General features: G+C 36.7%; 1 protein-coding gene across 3 annotated transcripts in view; it reads right to left on the bottom strand.

The window, feature by feature from the left end:
* The window catches only part of LOC131070903 (uncharacterized), a 225,433-nt gene that overhangs the window by 71,810 nt on the left and 135,674 nt on the right, over positions 1-17,949 (bottom strand). For all 3 annotated transcript variants that reach the window (XM_058006585.2, XM_058006577.2, XM_059211334.1), the window contains one exon: positions 7,827-8,143. In XM_058006585.2, coding sequence (XP_057862568.1) covers positions 7,827-8,143 — 317 coding nt within the window. The remainder of the gene's footprint in view (positions 1-7,826; positions 8,144-17,949) is intronic.

Below are 17,949 nucleotides of genomic sequence, written 5' to 3'. Positions count from 1 at the left end.
CCGAGAACCCTCTTCTCAGAAAAATTTCAAAGGACTTCAACGCACTACAGCAGGACTTCAGGTCCTAAAAGGATTCAAGGATAAAAGCCTCAAATTCTTAAACCTTCCAAAGACCTGCAGCCCAAGTAAAAGAGAATGCAAGTATAGACTACCCTTGCAGGACCTCATATCCTACAAGGATCTTTCGACCAAGTCCTAAGAACCTTGATCTGCTTGCAATCTCAATCCCCAAACCTCCTATGCTCCTGAAACCCAAAATCCTGCAAATGACAAAAAAAAATGCTTGAGTTAAGGTATTTTGATGGTTTTTTCTTGATTTATAACACTAGCTTGTGGCCTTGTAGATGTTTCAAGCTGTCTCGAGAAGAAGATATTGTCGTAGAAGTTGCAAAAGAGGTCTCTCAAGCTGTAAAGAAAGAAAAGTTATCCAAAGTTGACAAACTAGCCTCACCATGAAGTATAAGTTCCAAGACGTGCCAAAAGTATCAAAAGTCAACTCTAAGGCACAAAACATTATAGACACTGAAATTGTAATGTCCCCTCGTAGTTTTAGGGATGTTTAAACCATAATTAAGCCTTCACAACACTCTTAAACTATATTGATTAGGAGAAAAACCTTCATAACATGAATCCAATCATAATCTTTCCCTTATATCAAATTGACAATTTAATCTGATTTATAATCTCAATTTTGCTTGTTCATTTAATTCATTACTTCTAAACATATATATATATATATATTTGTTTATTACTCAGTTCTGCATAAGAATATTATCAGGCTTCATATATTAAGCATACATATTAAGCACATCCCATGCATACCACCAAGAACGAAGATGTTACTGCCAGTAATTCAATAACAGATCTGATCTGTTCTGATCTGATTGATGGCGATCAGAATGATGCAACTGGACCCCCTTTATGCACACAGACTATAATTCTCAAACTCTTCCATGGTTGCAGATAGTATATATTCCCCCCTGAAATGAGAATGTATCCTCCCTAAATATCATACCAGAGACTTGACGTGAGGGGTTGTGTCTTTTAAACATTGCATTCTTACTTAACAACATGCCTCTTCCTTAATTGATTTATCATTATTTAATACAGATCGTAAATTATACAAGTTTGCCTACTTGCATACATCACACCCTTAACAATTGCATCTTTTCATGTGTCATAATCATGACTTATTACCAATTCATACTTGATAATATGTCCCCTTTGTTAACTTCCAAACAGATTGCACTTGTTTAATTATTGTTTCTTATTTATGAATCTGTCAAAACATTTCTGTAATGAATCACAGCACAGCCTTGATTATAAGTGTGATTCTGATGACAGCAATCATCGATGATAAACTAATAGTTAGTCATCAACCTCATCGATCCTTCTATCTTCCTTGATCGATATATGCAACGCACACTATCTTATTGGTCACTTGTATACGCAATTGGGTGGATAGCAGATTAAACCTCTTGTCTGCATTACTACAACTTATTCATTAATCACACATGTTATCATTTGCCTTAGCGGATATTCTTTGACTGTTATTTCTTAAGCACTAAATAATCAATAATTGGGGTAGCGATAATATGATATCTTATGTACTACAGATACAGATCGTTGCTCTTGCAATATTAAGTATGATCGATAAAATAGTCCACTTCTCCTGTTGCAACCTTTGATACGGTATTGACAACGATGGTCGTTTTGGCTTGGCTCGATACTTTCATGTGCGATAATTATAATCGCTCTTTTCTACCTTTCCGTATTTAACATTAACCGAGTTTATGGAATGTTTGTTTGATAATCCCTGGATTCGATAATCTTCCATGTGATAGTGTTGATTACGGAGACATATATTCATCAACATCTCTTAGCTGGGATCATATACGAAAGGAGTTTTGGTATTTAGCATAGCTCGACCATTTGCCGGCAGTGAGGAATCATTTATTGTAGAATTCCCAAAGTTGGTAATACCAAAAGATAACAAGGGAATTCCTCCAGAACCATAGTCTATTAAATATTAATCAAATAATAATATAAAATTTTAAGAGTATTATTAGTAAAATATTAATTAAATAATAATAATTAATAAATAAATAAATCTCAAATAATCATTTGTTGTTTAATTATTATATTAATTATTAATAATAATTGCTTCTTTTAGGATACATATAGCGATCAAGGAGGGGACATGACAGAAATTGGGGACCTAGACACCAAGGCCCTCAAGGACATTTTTGGAGATAATGCATCCTCCAAGTACAAGAAGATTGCCAACTCAAGCCTAGCTCATATAACCAATTTCCCTATGACAATCCAAAGCCCTGAGTGAATCATTGCCATGGCCCAGCATTATGACTAAAGAACAAGAAAATGTTGCAGGGTTCACCTCCCTAGACCCCTGGTACTGGTCCGGTCCACTTGTGATCTGGACAGGGTCTATGATTCACAGGCCTGGTTCGGACCAGGTCGAACCCAAGGGTCTGATGGCCTAAAAATGGTGTTTTTTTTTTGCAAAATTTTAATTTTTTTTGAAATCCACCAAATAAAAAATTAAAATATAACCCTAAAAGTGAGTTTTAAAACATTAACTTGCTCATTTCACACAAGCAACATGACTACAAGCAAGGGGAAAGTTGAAACAATGATACTTGAATATTAATAAACTAAACTAATAATTGTTGAAAGTTGAAATATTGATACTTGAATATTTTGTCATTTTGATATTAAACTTGATGTATATGATGATGGTATGGTATGAACATGATGCTATGATTACAAGTTTATGCTGGTTTTGTTGTTTATATGATTCTTTGTGACATGCTAATCTTAATTCATGCTTATAGGCTGCATATACATGTTTTTGTACTAAAAATCCCAAACGAACTCAAACCCCTTTTCAAAATTTTGTCGTACCAGCATACCAGTTCTTCGAATCCGAACCGATGCCCAAACCTGAACCGGCAACTTAGAGAAAATGCACTCACCCCAACGGCACAATCATCGTAGACCTCACCCTAGAGATGCTCTCCTTGACCATTGACTTGCCTCCATCCCAAAAATGGTTATAATCTCTGAAACTATGGCTCAAACAACTTTTGAGAAGGATGAGGCCAACAATGTTAGGCATTTGACCAGATATTGGCTGAAATCAGAGAGGAAGTCAATGGTCAAGATTACCACTAAACTGCAAAGGTCGGAGTTTATCCCCGAGGAGGTAGATTTGATCATTATGCTAAATAAAGCAATGGGTAAGGAAGAATCCACAACTTACCACACCTAAATGCTCCATTTTATTCACACTATTATGGAGGAAGATCACATTGACCAAGGATGTGTAGCGTCTGACAACATTCATAAGAAAATGATCAATGTGGAGGAAACTAAGAAATTTTATATGACCTCTTATGTGGTCTACCTTGTAGCCAATATGGGGAACTTTCCTAGTTTAACCAGAGAGGAAATCAGAGGAGACGGACCCGAGATGAACAAAGCATGGGACTTCTATTCCTAGGTGGCGTATAAGGTAGCTAAGAGCCATTTTAAGATTAAATGATGCATTCCTACATGCCACTATTAACCAGTTGACATGGGACACATGATATAGATTATCTAAAGATGCCATGAAGCTCCTCAAGGGATATGAGTATTGGTTTATCCAATTTCCCAAGTCTACCTATATTAGAGTTTTTGGCTCCCATAAAGCACCATTTCTGCTTCCAATGTTTTGTAGTGACAAGATAATTTTGATGGAGTTTACCAGGAATATTACTGAGATGCATATGATCTTCGCTGCCAAGCACAAGCCAGGGGTCAAATTCCCTTTTAAGTTGGGATATTATGAATGCCCCTCAGTACAAGTGGCAAAGACAACAATACAGGAGCTACAAGCATTGAATCTCAAGACATTTGATATTAGAGATAACTTTGATCCTGCTGAGAAACTAAAGGGAATAATGTCTAACACCTTCACTAACCATGGTCATGCCCTAGAAGACTTTTGGGCTCATTTGCAGAATGATTTTGAGGTGAGAGAAAGAAAATATTGCAGATTAATAGCATTCCAGATGCAAGCCTATGGGGCTCAGGGATGACATCCCCAAGAAGTTCTCTGATGATGGAGAAATTCTTGATCCAGTGTATAAGAAAAAGAGCATGGCCGATAGAACTCTTAGTCCCATCAAGTGTTCCCCGAAAGAAGAAATGTTAATAGACACAATCTCAGAGCAATTCATTGACAGGAGTATGGTTTGGATGGACTTTAGACTCAAGGCAACTAAGCTTACTAAAAGGATCAAACAGAAATCAAAGGGCCCACTTTTAGCTTTCCCCACAAGAGAATATAAAAGACGGAGGACCAAGGGCAAAGGGGAGAAGAAACTGAAAGAAGAATTGCAAGATAGGCCACTCCCAAAGCTAATGTAACAATTAAAAGATAAGTTGAAGCATTCAGAATATTTAGCTAAGGCAGCAAGTACAGGGGTGACATTTGATCTACAAGCAGACCCATTAGTCAAAGTTATTCCTACAAGGACAGCAATTGGTGTAACTTTAGGAGAAGGGGCAAAAGAATTACTTGTTCATGATACATCAGTTCCCTCACCTCCTTAGCAAACAGTGGTACAGGACTCTCCTCCATGGCAGCCATCACCTCCACCAAAGCCAAAAAAGAACAGAATGATCAGGGAGATATATCCCATGATCAAGCTAAAAGCTATGAAACTTCCATAGGATATGTTAAGGTAGAAGATACAAAGGGAGAAGAGGAACATGATGAGAAGGGCGATGATGAAGAGGCTCCACATGAAGAAACTCACGATGAAAAGGCACAAGATGATGAGCCCAAGATAATAGTGGAGGTAGAACAACATAAAGCAGATAAAGGGGAAGCAGAAAAAGAGAAAAAGTGGGATAAGCAAGACAATGTTGTTGAAGAGCAAGACTATTCTCACTTGGTCTAACAGCTGAAGAGCAGCAGAACTTGATCAGTGCAATTGAAGATCAAGAAAAGACAATCAAAGACCAACAGATGGCCACCTCTTCATAGCAGCTTCCTCCTCAAATGGAAAAGACACCAAGAAAGGAACTCCCCAAGCAATAACAAGAAACAGATGCTTCGGGAAAGGATAAATCAGCTGAGGAGCAGTAAGAAACACCCATTGATGATAGAAGTTGGATATTAATCATTGTCTTTCATGCATCCCTGATCGATCTTTTTTAGTTTTTTTAAAACCTGGTTAACTGGTTAAAATAGGAGTAGATTAAAGCACGTTCCTAGTTTGTCGATTGTAAAATAAGCAGGTCCCTTGAACAAACAGACCTCATTGACCACTTAGTTACACAGTACAATTGTGGCCTGACTTCCAAGACCTTGGGAAGTGATAGACCTAAAACTCTATTGCTTGTTTCAGGAGAGGTTAGGTAGAAATACTTAACCTGTTTTGCATTGTGTCATTTAGGCCATCAAAAAGTACAACAATGTATATCAAAAAATCAGCTTCAAAGAGCTCCATAAGAACAATAACAAGATCAAAATCAGCAACTCAAATGCTCCCAAAAGACGACCAGCCTCAAAACCCACGTATCACTCATATCAGTATAATATAAAGTTATAGACATTGAAGTCTTAAAGTGTAGGACCGGCCCCCCTTGTTCTGAGCAGAACCAATTTCCTTATTGTCAAGAAGATCAACAACATCCTGGAGTTGTCTAATCATTTTTTGAGCATTTTCTTCCATTAGAATTTTGATCCATCTAGGTAGCACACCACCATATCCAGCAATGGGAAGGGAAGTTTCCCCAAAAGGGTCAATCACTTCTTTACCAACAGCATCAGATATGACCCCTTACCCCATCTTTCTCCAAGGCAAAGGTCACTGTCAAAGCCACTAAGAGCCAACAAGAAGCTTTTTATGTAACAATAACCATTTAACACAGGTTCTTTTACATTCGGTACAAGAGTGCCATATGATTTAAAACTATCAAACCACTTTCTAATAGGATGAACAAGTCCCTATCTATTATTCAGCTTATGAAAATCTTGTTAGAGAAGGCATGTTTTGCATAGAATTATTTAGAGAAGAATTGAAAACTTGAAAAAGACATGGCCCCTTAACCCATCTTAAATTATCCGAAAATTTGTATTCGACTTTAATCTAACACTAGAAGGAAGGCCCTTCAAGGAGGAGGCTAACATTAATTAAGATTTTCGCTGGCACTTTAAATCATATTTGATATCTTTCTAGGGAATTAATTTGCCATTATGTATGATATTAATAAAGCTTTCAATCTTTTTTATTTTTAGAGAACCCACTTCTAGGAAAGCATCTTTTCACCACAGCAAGAGCTTTATTCCAATCAACCGTTTCCAAAGGAGACCTATAAACTTGACCACATAATCTTACCTTATTAAAGATGCCATGCCCCACAAAAAGATGTTTGACTGATTCGCATTCTTTCCAAATGTACCCCAAAAAAGGAGACCCTCTAGCTCAAACAGCAAATAATCCAAACATAGGGTCTAGAGGATGCAGCCCTTTCCAGTCATGTCTACCTTTATGAGTCCCATGAATAATGTTATGCCTAACATGAATAATTTTTCAAGGCCTATTTCCCAAGGGTAATACCCTATAATCTAAGGTTTTTAAGGCCCAATCTCTAAAACACTTGGATTGACCACAAAATTCCCCAGCAATTGCGGGCATTTTCTTATTTCCTTTACCATTTTGCCACAAAAAATCCCTCAGCAACTTGTATAAAAGTATAACTTAAAGGCCGAGTATTGCAAAGGAGCTAGCAAGGAGAGTAGTAACTAGTAAGTGAAATAAGAAGACCAAAAATTCTGACACCCTTAAATACCAGCCATGGAAAAGAGACAACTTTGCAAATTAGAAACATTTTCTTAATTTTGTCAATAACACACTGCAACAAAAAGAGAATACCAAAGTATCTAACAATTTTGTCAAGATCAACCCACAACTACCCCAACTCTAATCAACAGTTTGCAGGGAAAGAAACCAAAACAAAACTAACAACTCACGAAAGACAATCTTAGAAATTGAAGAAAAACAATAAATCTCCAATATGGAGAAAAAAAGTTCATGTATGTCTTTTCCAAAGCCAGGAACAACTATCATGAACAAACTGAACTTCACTTTTCTAGGATTGGTCTAGAAAAGCAATGCCTTTGACAAGAGGGCCAAGAGAAGAATCTCTTAACAAGCAATGCCAGAGGGCAAACTTGTCTCAAGAACAATTACAAAGAGAGGATTCCAGAGGACAACCTTGTCTCATAGATCCACGCAATAACAAAAACACAGTATGCTCACTATTAACTTCGATTCAGGCAGAGAATCCTAAAATATATTGTATGACACCAACCACTCTTCAAAAAGACTCCCCTAAACCCAAAATTAAACATTAAAAAAAGAAGTTGCAATTTAATTCTATGATAAGACTTTTCAAAGTCAATAAAGACCATGTAAACATTTTTCCTTATATTTCTAGCCCAAGGCAAACCTTCCCAGCTACTAATAATGTTATCCAGAATCTGCTTTCAGCAAACCTATTCTAGGTTGCAGTTACAGCCTTTGGAAGGTTCGTATTAACTATGTCTTACTCAAAAGGGAAATCAACTTGTGTAGCAAAGACAATAATTACCTATGGAATAGAAAGAGCCCTGTGGCCTAGTTTAGTTTTGAAATTCTTTCAAAAATGAAATATGATTGACAGAATAGAATCAAATGCAAGCAATATAATTTACCATGAATGGCATATGATATAAGAAGAACTAGCTCAATTTCAAAATTTGCACTTACGTTTCAGCTTCACCACTTGGCATGATAGCACGACCTGCAGACAGACCTGTTCCAACTACTAGATATTCTTCATTCCCAACCCTCGATAGCTGCATGCATCTTACAGTTTCACCAGGATCAAACTTATATGATGACAGAAGTGAACCACTTAGAGGATCAACACAGCAGATATCTGAAACAGGATTAGAGATATTTTCATGACACTCTGTCCGCATCACCAGCAAAGTCTTGCTTTCAGGATGGTATAAAATTCTCCTTGGTGTGCTCCCTAGAAGATGCTTTTGTACATTCAATCTTTTTGTATTGACCATTTCCACCTGAATTTGAGAAAAAAAATTTAACAGGGGATAAATTCTTGTATTTCCCAATCCATTATATAGCTAGAAAGTCATTCTTGGGCACTCAAAGATAGAGAAAAATCATAAAAATCTTTAAAAGTAGACATATGATATGCATAAAAAATAGATATCTAGTAGACCATATAGTTTCTCCATCATTAACGTGTTTACTCTTCACAAATATCTCAGTATCAGAGGTATATTCTCTAGTTATGATTGACTGCATGGATTACTGTAAAAAAAATTACAGATCCTTTACAATTATTCTGCTCATACATACAAGCAACTACATGAGACAAACACAACTTGTTGCAAGCACTTAAAAGAGACTAATAGAAGCCCCCCTTATGAGATAACACACTAGAAAATCATTCATGAAAGACCAAGAGTCACCTTAGAAAACCAATTATTTAGAAACCACATCCACATTAGAAGCCAACCATGGAAGACCAAGAGTCACAATTTTAAATTCCCATTAAATATCCTGTGGGGATTTGAACTTGGGTCTCCACAATGAGAACCCAACATTTTAACCAATTAAGCTCAACCCCTTGGACATTCTTGTCTCTAAGTTACACAATTGTATTAGCATAAGTCAGAATCTTCCAAAGGAGCAAGCTCATTGATGTAAATTTTAAATTAAAAGTGAACTTAGAATTTGCTTTGAAATGAAATCCAAAAAAATAAAGCAATTAAACTGAAAATAAACTCAAAAGACAATAAATGTTACTGAGCTTGAACACACCAATACTTAATTTCTCTTTCTTCTTGACTGTTTCTGTAACAACACTTTTCTAAGTTGAACTTGCTACATTTAAACATCAAATCTTCATTTTTGCAGTGGGGAAAAACATTTTTTCCTGTCAATTGTTTATGGGTTTTTTTTTATTACCGTCATTCCCAAAGCATTTCTTTTCTCAAAAGTGCGATCCGTAGGTTGTTTTGACAATACTGATTTACTGAAATAGCATAAGCTACCTTATTTGTTTCATTAGAGACTACTGCCTCTATTATTTGGCATTGAAGGCCTCCTATGCACGTAATGCTTCCTAAGACCAGTTCCCAGGCCCCCCTCCACCTCCCCAGTTGCCTTTTGCAAGGTGCCAGAAGTTAAGTTTATCATATTGTTATCTTCTTTTGTAATTTCACTATATTATTTCTTATGGAAAATGTTTTGCAGTGTTGTTTTGAGCTCTCCCAATCAGACATAATGAAATAGCTTGAGCTGCCATATTTAATTCATTTGAGATATTTGTCTCTCTAATTTGATATTCAAGTCCTGTTTATCTTAATTGGTACTTTCCGGGCAGCTCAGTTCTACTTTTTAATCAATACACTATTGATGTTTTCTCTTCAACTTAGTCCTAACCACTTTCTAGGTGTTTCTAAGATGCCACTTAAGGGATAAGCCTATTGTACATTGCAGCCTTGAGTCTTCGGCTATCTCCAACTTCCTCATTTCCTTTAGCTTTTATTTGAATTTTGTACCATTCTAATGTTGAGCCTTTGAGATGTAAAATTATTGTATAAATTTTCCCTTCTTCATCTTTGAATGAAATTGTCTAATAAATTGAGGTATGATTGGTATGCCAGATTTGAGATTTACTTCGGGTTCTGTAATGTCCCCATTTTTGGAGTAAGAATTATTTATTAATTTAATTAGTTAAGTTGTCCAAATTATTGTTATTTTCTATTAGATAGCTTAATTATTTATTTTAATTAATAGTATTAAGTTAATTATTTATAAAGTTATCAAATAAATTAAAAATTAAAAGATGACTTTATATTTAATTAATTTGATAAAGTGACTTAATTTAATATTATATCATAAAGTCACTTAAGTTGAAATAAGATTAAATTAATATTATTTCTAGAAGCTTCTGGATGATGGATTAAAAAAGTATAAAAGGAGGGTAAGCTCAGCTTCTAATCAGCTGGGAATTGATTTTGATATTGATTGAGTTTTTTGGAGCCAAGGGGTTTCTGCACAATACTGTCTTTGGGAACGAAAACTCCCATTGATAGCATAACTGAGGAAGTGAAAGATCTCTTGAGGGGTTGCATTGAGGAGGTGATACTTCAGTCATCTCAATTGAGCTTCATTGGTGGCCAAGGGCTAGTTATATTTGGGTTCATATTGGAGATATTTTTTGGCATCAAAGTGTCTACAACAATTCTACCATTTGGAGCTGATTGCACTACATTCACTGAGTTCTTAATCTCAGTTATTCTTCAGATTTATATCAGATTTGGGGAAAGCCACGATTTGGCTCACTTGGCCCTCACTAGCATCGATTTGTACTAAGGACATAAGGCGAGTCATCTTAGAATGCATTTGAAGGTGGAAAAGTGAAATTGCAGGGGTAAAATCAGATCTGAAGCAGTTCGAACTACATGCACCATTACCACGATTTTGTTAAGAAGTTCTTGTTTGGACAACAAACCTAGCAATGGATGAAAACGCTATCATTAGGAATGATCAGTGATAAGGTTTAGGGACTGGAAGAAGTCTTACATGCTGGTAATAATTTGTTACCAATCTGCAGACCTGCAACAGTCAGTCTCCCACAATTTTACTCATAACTCCATATTCAAGCATCGAACTTGGCTTTGATGAAAGCGCTGTGATTGGAGGAGGAAAGCGAATATTTTCAAGGGTTGATGGAAGACTACAGTGCTGATAATTAATTATTATCAGACCTTCATACTTGCAGCAGGGGCAATTCTGAAGACAATTCGATTTGGCATTGTGTGGGCTCAAAAACCAAGGATTTTGCTTGCTTCTTCAATTACATGTCTTGGCAATTCTAACGAGGTTAATTTAGCATCAGAATTCTCATGTAATTTACAGTTGTATGCAGACTTCCATGGCTGCCATATGTCCAGATTTTCTGAGTACTTATTGCTAGGTTGCTAGGTCATTTGGCACTTGTTTGACCTTCGTAATGAATCTATTGTCTCATGAATAAAAGGAGTAATAAGGTGCATCACATTTGTACTTTGTCTCAAGGTTTCATGCCAACTGTTTTCTTAAATTACAGTCAGCTGTAGGTGTATGATTTGCATCCAAAATTGGTGTAATTACATTATAAACTACATTCATCCTAGCAGATTAAACTATCATTAAGAAGTTGTTTGTAAGTTATACATTGATGAAAACTTGTGGTTGATACCTACAGAAACAAGTCTGAAACTCTGTGACGGTCATACTGCATAACATGCAAGTTATAAAATCTGCATAACACTCAGATTGACAGTCAACTGTTTGTCAATAATCCTTGCATATTCAGTCTAACAACTGCAGGGGATATTTCAGGTTTAAAGTCTAGTACATTGTCTCCTTTGAGTCCTTATGCCTGCTGACTTAGAAAGGGTGCATGTTTCTTCATTCATATTCACTTTTGTATTTCTCTTGTCCTCTTAATCGTGATTCCATGTTGTCAGATTGATTTTGAGTGTGTATTTGAATTTTATACAATATCATCTAATATATTCATGGAATCTAATATGTTTTCCATATCATCTGATGATCTTTATAGCGCTTGGAATAATGGCACGGGAGATGTGTTCCAACTTCCAAGATACATCTATCATCATCAGACGTGGTGCAGGATTGTAGAGAAAATTTAAACCCACTCTGACACCACTGCTGTTAAGCATCCCATTGGAAACCAGTACAGACAAAAATACAAGGTCAGAAGCTTAAGTATGTTCTTATTTGGTGAGGAATAAAAGTAGACGAGTCAAATGCAATAGCAAAAAAATGGATCGAGTTTCCCTTTAAACTTTCTGAATACAACCAATCTTTCTGAAACTGAATATCAACACACATAACCAACACTAAGGCAGGGTCATTGTCAATTAGAGTATTGGTCAGTACTAAGATTTTTACCCTTCAGTTGTCCTTTTTTCAACTTACAATAGAGGTATCAGGAAACTGCAGAAGTGAGAGATGAAACCAAACTGGGGTCAATGTTTGACCTATAAAATATGCATATTGGCATATTATATAATAAGTATGCCAGTTTGGACTAGATCAGCCAGATCAGAATATTAACTATGAAATTTCAAATAATATAAGTCAAATTAATGTACACAGAGCACTAAAGTAGGATACTGGGAGTCAAAAGAACATCTAACAACACTCACAAGAGTTACTCAATGAGTTCCACTGTCTAAAAGGAAAAGAAGCTAAAAGCTGAAAGCTAACAGAGAATAATGAATTTGATTGGGTTTTCGACCAGCTTATGTCAAAAAGGGTAAGAAGTGCAACAACAAATATAATACATGGTGCCACAAGATTATGTAAATCAATGATATCATTAAGAATCAAGTGATGCCATCTTCATCTTACAGCCTAACTCTAAATCATGACTTTGAAGATGATATCTCTCTGCTTTGGAGTGCCACTACTTTCAGAATCATTTTTTATACATCCCTTTAAACGTGCCCCCCAAGGACATGATTAAACCACTACTCTTTATGCTCCAAGATACAGGGCTGTAGTTTAGTGTGACTTGAATAGGCATTTGTTGAGAGCACAAACTATCATGCACCAACCTATGACTTATTGTAAGCAAAACCCTCAAGGCATTGTCCAGCCCAAATTTGATAGCCAACATCTTTGGCTTGACAGCAAATTCAGGCATTATTTTTCTTTCATAGAACATGTCCTTTATATAAAGAGGGAAACTACTAAAACTAACTAAAAATTCATACACCTAAAAAATAATGCACAACAGCCCTTGTACTACACATTGTCTCATAGTTATCAAATTAAGCTGGGTCTGGGCCTAGACTCTGTTAACTCTAGATTTAAAAGACATACCAAATTGATTCTGATGCGATCCCAGCATCTTTATCACTTTAGATTTAAATTTCATTTATCTAAATAGTAAAAAGTAAAAACCCATATCCCAACCTACTTGCTCTGCTCGGCCCAGCAATTGAACTTTACATATATTTATGTTATATGATATTTTTTACAGACTTTCCAAAAAATTCTAGAACTCCAGATTTTTAGAATTTTTTCCTCACTAAGAATTCAGATTTCCAAAACTTGGAAACTCTACTTTGCATTCATATCAATCTTGAGAAGCCTCATTGGATAAAGCCTATTTGAAGTTTTTAAGTTACATTTGAGAGCAGACAATTACTACAAGGCTCTTGTTTTAGCCATCAAAATTGTGGCAGGCATGATCAATTTTAAAGACACTGTCTTGAACTCACTGTTTTTAGGATAAAAGTTAAAACCATGACAGGTGCAATGATAAGTTCTATAAGAAGAGCCCTCCCTTACAATATATTACAACCTACTCTTCACTCTATTGCGCTACTAATGACATCTCTTATATCCAAAAATGCCTTTTTGCTCTTGGATGATGGAGCCCAAGATTCCCAAAGATTCACATTCAAAATTGTCAAAGCTAAGATTGGCATTCATCAACACCCAAAACATAAATGTTGATAAGAATCTAATGAATTAAGAAGATACACCTTGCTTCTAAGGGTATAAACAAACTGCTCACTATACAAATTACAAGTTGAATGTTCTCCATTAGAGAAAGAGGCTAATGTTGTTGTTCCTGTCAACTCTCGAAAACACCCTTGTAATCAAATTCCGGCCCCACTAAGAAGCACTTAAATTCACCACTCACACTTGGGCCTCTTTGTCCCACATCAACCCCCCTTATTGATCATGTTGCTTTAACCTTCACTAAGCGACTTCCCCCACTACCCCCCCTTCATCCCCCACCCCCTAGGTCCACAATCCTTGGCACACCATGATCCGTTTTGATGGCAAGTGCACCATTGACTATGTAATAGGCTGGCCCAGTTACCTGGATCTACCCAATCTCTCCTTAAGGAATTTTGTCAAACAGTTGATGCTCAATATCTGATTTTTTCTGTCAATGGTTTCCTGTTGGTTTAGTTGGTACCTGGTGCGTTTTGTGTTTTGTTGGAATAGTTTATTTCTAAAGCAATACCACAATCAAGGAACTATACACATTCATTCAAGACAGATTTCAAACTTCCAATACTGAGAACTTGTTGTATTGCTACTGCTGTAGTTTTTAGAATTATAATTTGCTTTCAGTATACAACACATCCAATGTTTAGGAGAAAAAGTTACTACAAGTTTCAAAATTTCAGAATTAAGTTCACAACCAAAGAACCTGGAAGCATCGGATTAATCTCTAATATACTGGCAGTAATGATCTTCTGCAGCAGCCCACGAACTGTCCAATCTATTTGCCCCCACGTGCAGCTGGTGGGAATCATGCGCCCAGTCCAATAAACTTCATACAACTGTTACCACTCACCACACTCAGGAAAGAGTTATCACAGTCGGCAAGGGTGGTGCTACACCCAGCAAACAACTCCAGGAGTCTTAATGCTAATAATGTTTACCAACAGTCTTGAAGTCGCTGTCCCAGCTCAAAACAACCAGCACGATACCCAGAAATGTGGCTCCAACACCCAGCAGGTCGAAAATTACCACGTACAGTAAATGGTACAAGTCGCGCCCAGCAGAAGGTTGTGTATTCACCCCAGCCAATGAAAGAAGTCCACGGCTTGCAGAGAGGGTTTAATCTTTGCTAAGACTGTCAACAAACTCCATGAACCTCAAATTCCACTACATACTTCGCTACTGCTATACATAATGTGATTCATTTGCAGTTATGGTACTGCTCAGTTCCCACGATTTACTGTGGAATACTATTTTCCCCTCTGAACTAAAGGATTTCCTAAACCGGAACCTTCAACACCAAAGCATTGTATTTGACAATAGAATTTCCTTACAACTTCAGTGTGCCCTGCAACAAAATTGTCCCAGACTGAAAGTTTCTAACTTCCCTTCATTGCTCAATTCATTTTAGCGATTTCTCAAACCTGGTCTCTCACAGGCAAGAGAAATGTCACATCTGAGGGATTTCGTCCCCAAATGCCAAGAAAGAGTTCCAGATTTCTCCAAAACCTCAGCTTCCCAATTTCCAAGAACACAAATTCCAAGATGTCTGAATCCTCATTAAATGCTCATATTTATTACTTCTCTTTGGCACACATCCCAAGGCACTAACAATGTGGGATAAATGAAAGTAGAATAAAATATTATTATCCCCTTATGGGGTACTTTTAATATTTCTTTTTTGACATTAGCTTCAGCATTAAATAACCCCTTAAGTTAAAAAATTAAATTTGACTTTAGAAACTTTTGGATTTTGCCTGAATAATTAATTCCCCCATTTAAAAAGCATTCCAGGCAAATAAATAAATGCACCAAAATAAAGTCAACCAAATTCGCTCCAAAATTCACCCGACACTGTGCCCAAACTGACTTACTATAAATAGTAAGTTCCTGGAAACCCTGTCAAATCAACTCCGTTTGGCCTGAAACTGAATTTGCCTAGGCCAAATCCATCACAGATCCCTGCAAAGTCCTGGTTAGCCCTCGGGACCATGACAAAAACGGCTAATGATAAATTGCCAGATAACTGCTAAAAAGGGGACATTACAAACTACACTTCCTAGCTTTCCCAACTTATGTCCAACTTCTACTCCTTTCCACCTTATACAACTGCTGCCATGTGTGATTTCATTGCCTATGTCCTTTGGGAGGTAGCCAATCACTCCTTTCCCCACACGATCATCAACCAACTTGACCCCATCTTCATGGTTCTTGCCCTATGAATAATTATTTGACAAAGGAAGTGCAAATATATGCATAGGCGACTCTGCATTCCCTTGTCCATGACCCTCCTCCATGTTTGCCACCAATAGAAACTATTATTTCAGCACAAGAAACACAAGTTTCTTGCATCAAAGCAACACAAGCTCCTTGCTAGCCTCCGTCATTCCCCTAAGATCTTCTACCATGCCCTTCTAAGGAACATGCACACTACATATCAACCCACTAACTTGGGTCTATGCTCTCTCAATGATCTATCTCACCAGCATTCCTCCAATTATCATTTATTTTCTACAAGTTGCATCTAGAGAGCTATTTCGAAGCTCTGCTCAAGCAAAGTTACCAAATATATGCGACTTGAACATGAGTTTCTCAAGTATGGTGTAAATTCGCTTACCTAACTTGTTTCAAAACTATTCAATGAGGTTGCTCATTTTGGGTTCCCATTTGCTTGATCAGAAATTATTTTCCACGTCCTTCTCAAATCTGGAGTTGTTTCAATCCAACTAATTATAGGATTATCATGGTTGGTCATAGATTTGCAAAACTCTATGCCATAGCACTAGACACTCTTTCTGAGGTGCTACAAATGAAGAATTTGAGAGTCAAGGGATAAGTTCTCTTTAAGAGACTCCCAAAAAATTTCACATTATGAGATATCATCAAAGAGGCTCATCATCGATCTTTTAAAGTCTTGCTCTTTTGTGGACTTCATTAAGGCCTTTGACTCTAGCTAGAGGCATCTATTGTTCTAGAAGTTGTAAGATATCAGCAATTATAAGACTCATTCCTGCAACTATGAGGCTCTTAGATAGTTGTTGAATGATTTTGAACTCCTTGAACCTCTTCAACTTTGTCTAGAATAATATTAAAGCAAGCAAGATTGTCCTCTTTAACTATTCCTCTTCAATATCTGCATTTATGAGCTTGATGTTCTTCTTACACAACATATTAATGTAGATAATGGTTTCCTATTTCACCATGTGTGGATTCACTTGCCTACCTTGTTTCACAACCATTCAATGAGGTTGCTCATTTTGGGTTCCCATTTGCTTGATCAGAAAGTATTATCCACCACATTCACAAATCTGGGCATAGCTTCCATTTAACTAATTATAGGATTATCATGATTGGTTGGAGATTTGCAAAACTCAATGCCATAGCACTAGACAGACTAATTTCTAAGGTGCTACAATACAAGAATAATAATATTAAAGCAAGCAAGATTGTCCTCTTTAACTATTCCTCTTCAATATATGCATGTATGAGCTTGATGTTCTTCTTACACAGCATATTAATGTAGATAATGGTTTCCTATTTCACCATGTGTAGATTCACTTGCCTACCTTGTTTCACAACCATTCAATGAGGTTGCTCATTTTGCATTCCCATTTGCTTGATCAGAAAGTATTATCCACCACATTCACAAATCTGGGCATAGCTTCAATTTAACTAATTATAGGATTATCATGATTGGTCGGAGATTTGCAAAACTCTATGCCATAGCACTAGACAGACTAATTTCTAAGGTGCTACAAGACAAGAATGTTAGAGACAATGCACCACTGAGAGGGGGGTGAATCAGTGGTTCTCAATCTTTTCCCTTTAACAATCCTATGTGAGTACACCGATTAACAGATCTAACTGAATGCAGACTTACCGGTTAGTGAGGAGACTAAACACAAATGCATTCACACAAAGGGACATCACATAACACTAGTGTGTACAAGGAAAACCCAAGATGGGAAAAACCTCGGTGAGAAATGTTGTTGGAGACTACTGCTCGAATCCAGCCTCACAATGAAAATTTGTTACAATGTTTAGGGCACCAACCCAAGGACCTACAACCCCTGATTTAGGGCAACAACCCCTAACTTGTTTATGGGCTACAACCCCTACACCGAGCTACAACTCAGTTAATACAAAACATAATCATCTACAAATTTAGAACCATGTTACAAATGAATTTTGTAACTCTTCTGCAAATCTCTCTTCTGGATCTTCTATCTAGTTCACTGTCGGTTCTCTACCTCACCCACTCACTGCTGCAATCTTATCTTCTTGCTGCAACCTTATCGGTTCAGCCTCTTTTCCT

The sequence above is a fragment of the Cryptomeria japonica genome, chromosome 9 (genome assembly GCF_030272615.1).
Source record: "Cryptomeria japonica chromosome 9, Sugi_1.0, whole genome shotgun sequence".
In the NCBI taxonomy this organism is placed as follows: Eukaryota; Viridiplantae; Streptophyta; class Pinopsida; order Cupressales; family Cupressaceae; genus Cryptomeria; species Cryptomeria japonica.
The sequence above is the reverse complement of the archived record's forward strand: the minus strand, read 5'-3'. Positions and strand labels throughout refer to the sequence as shown.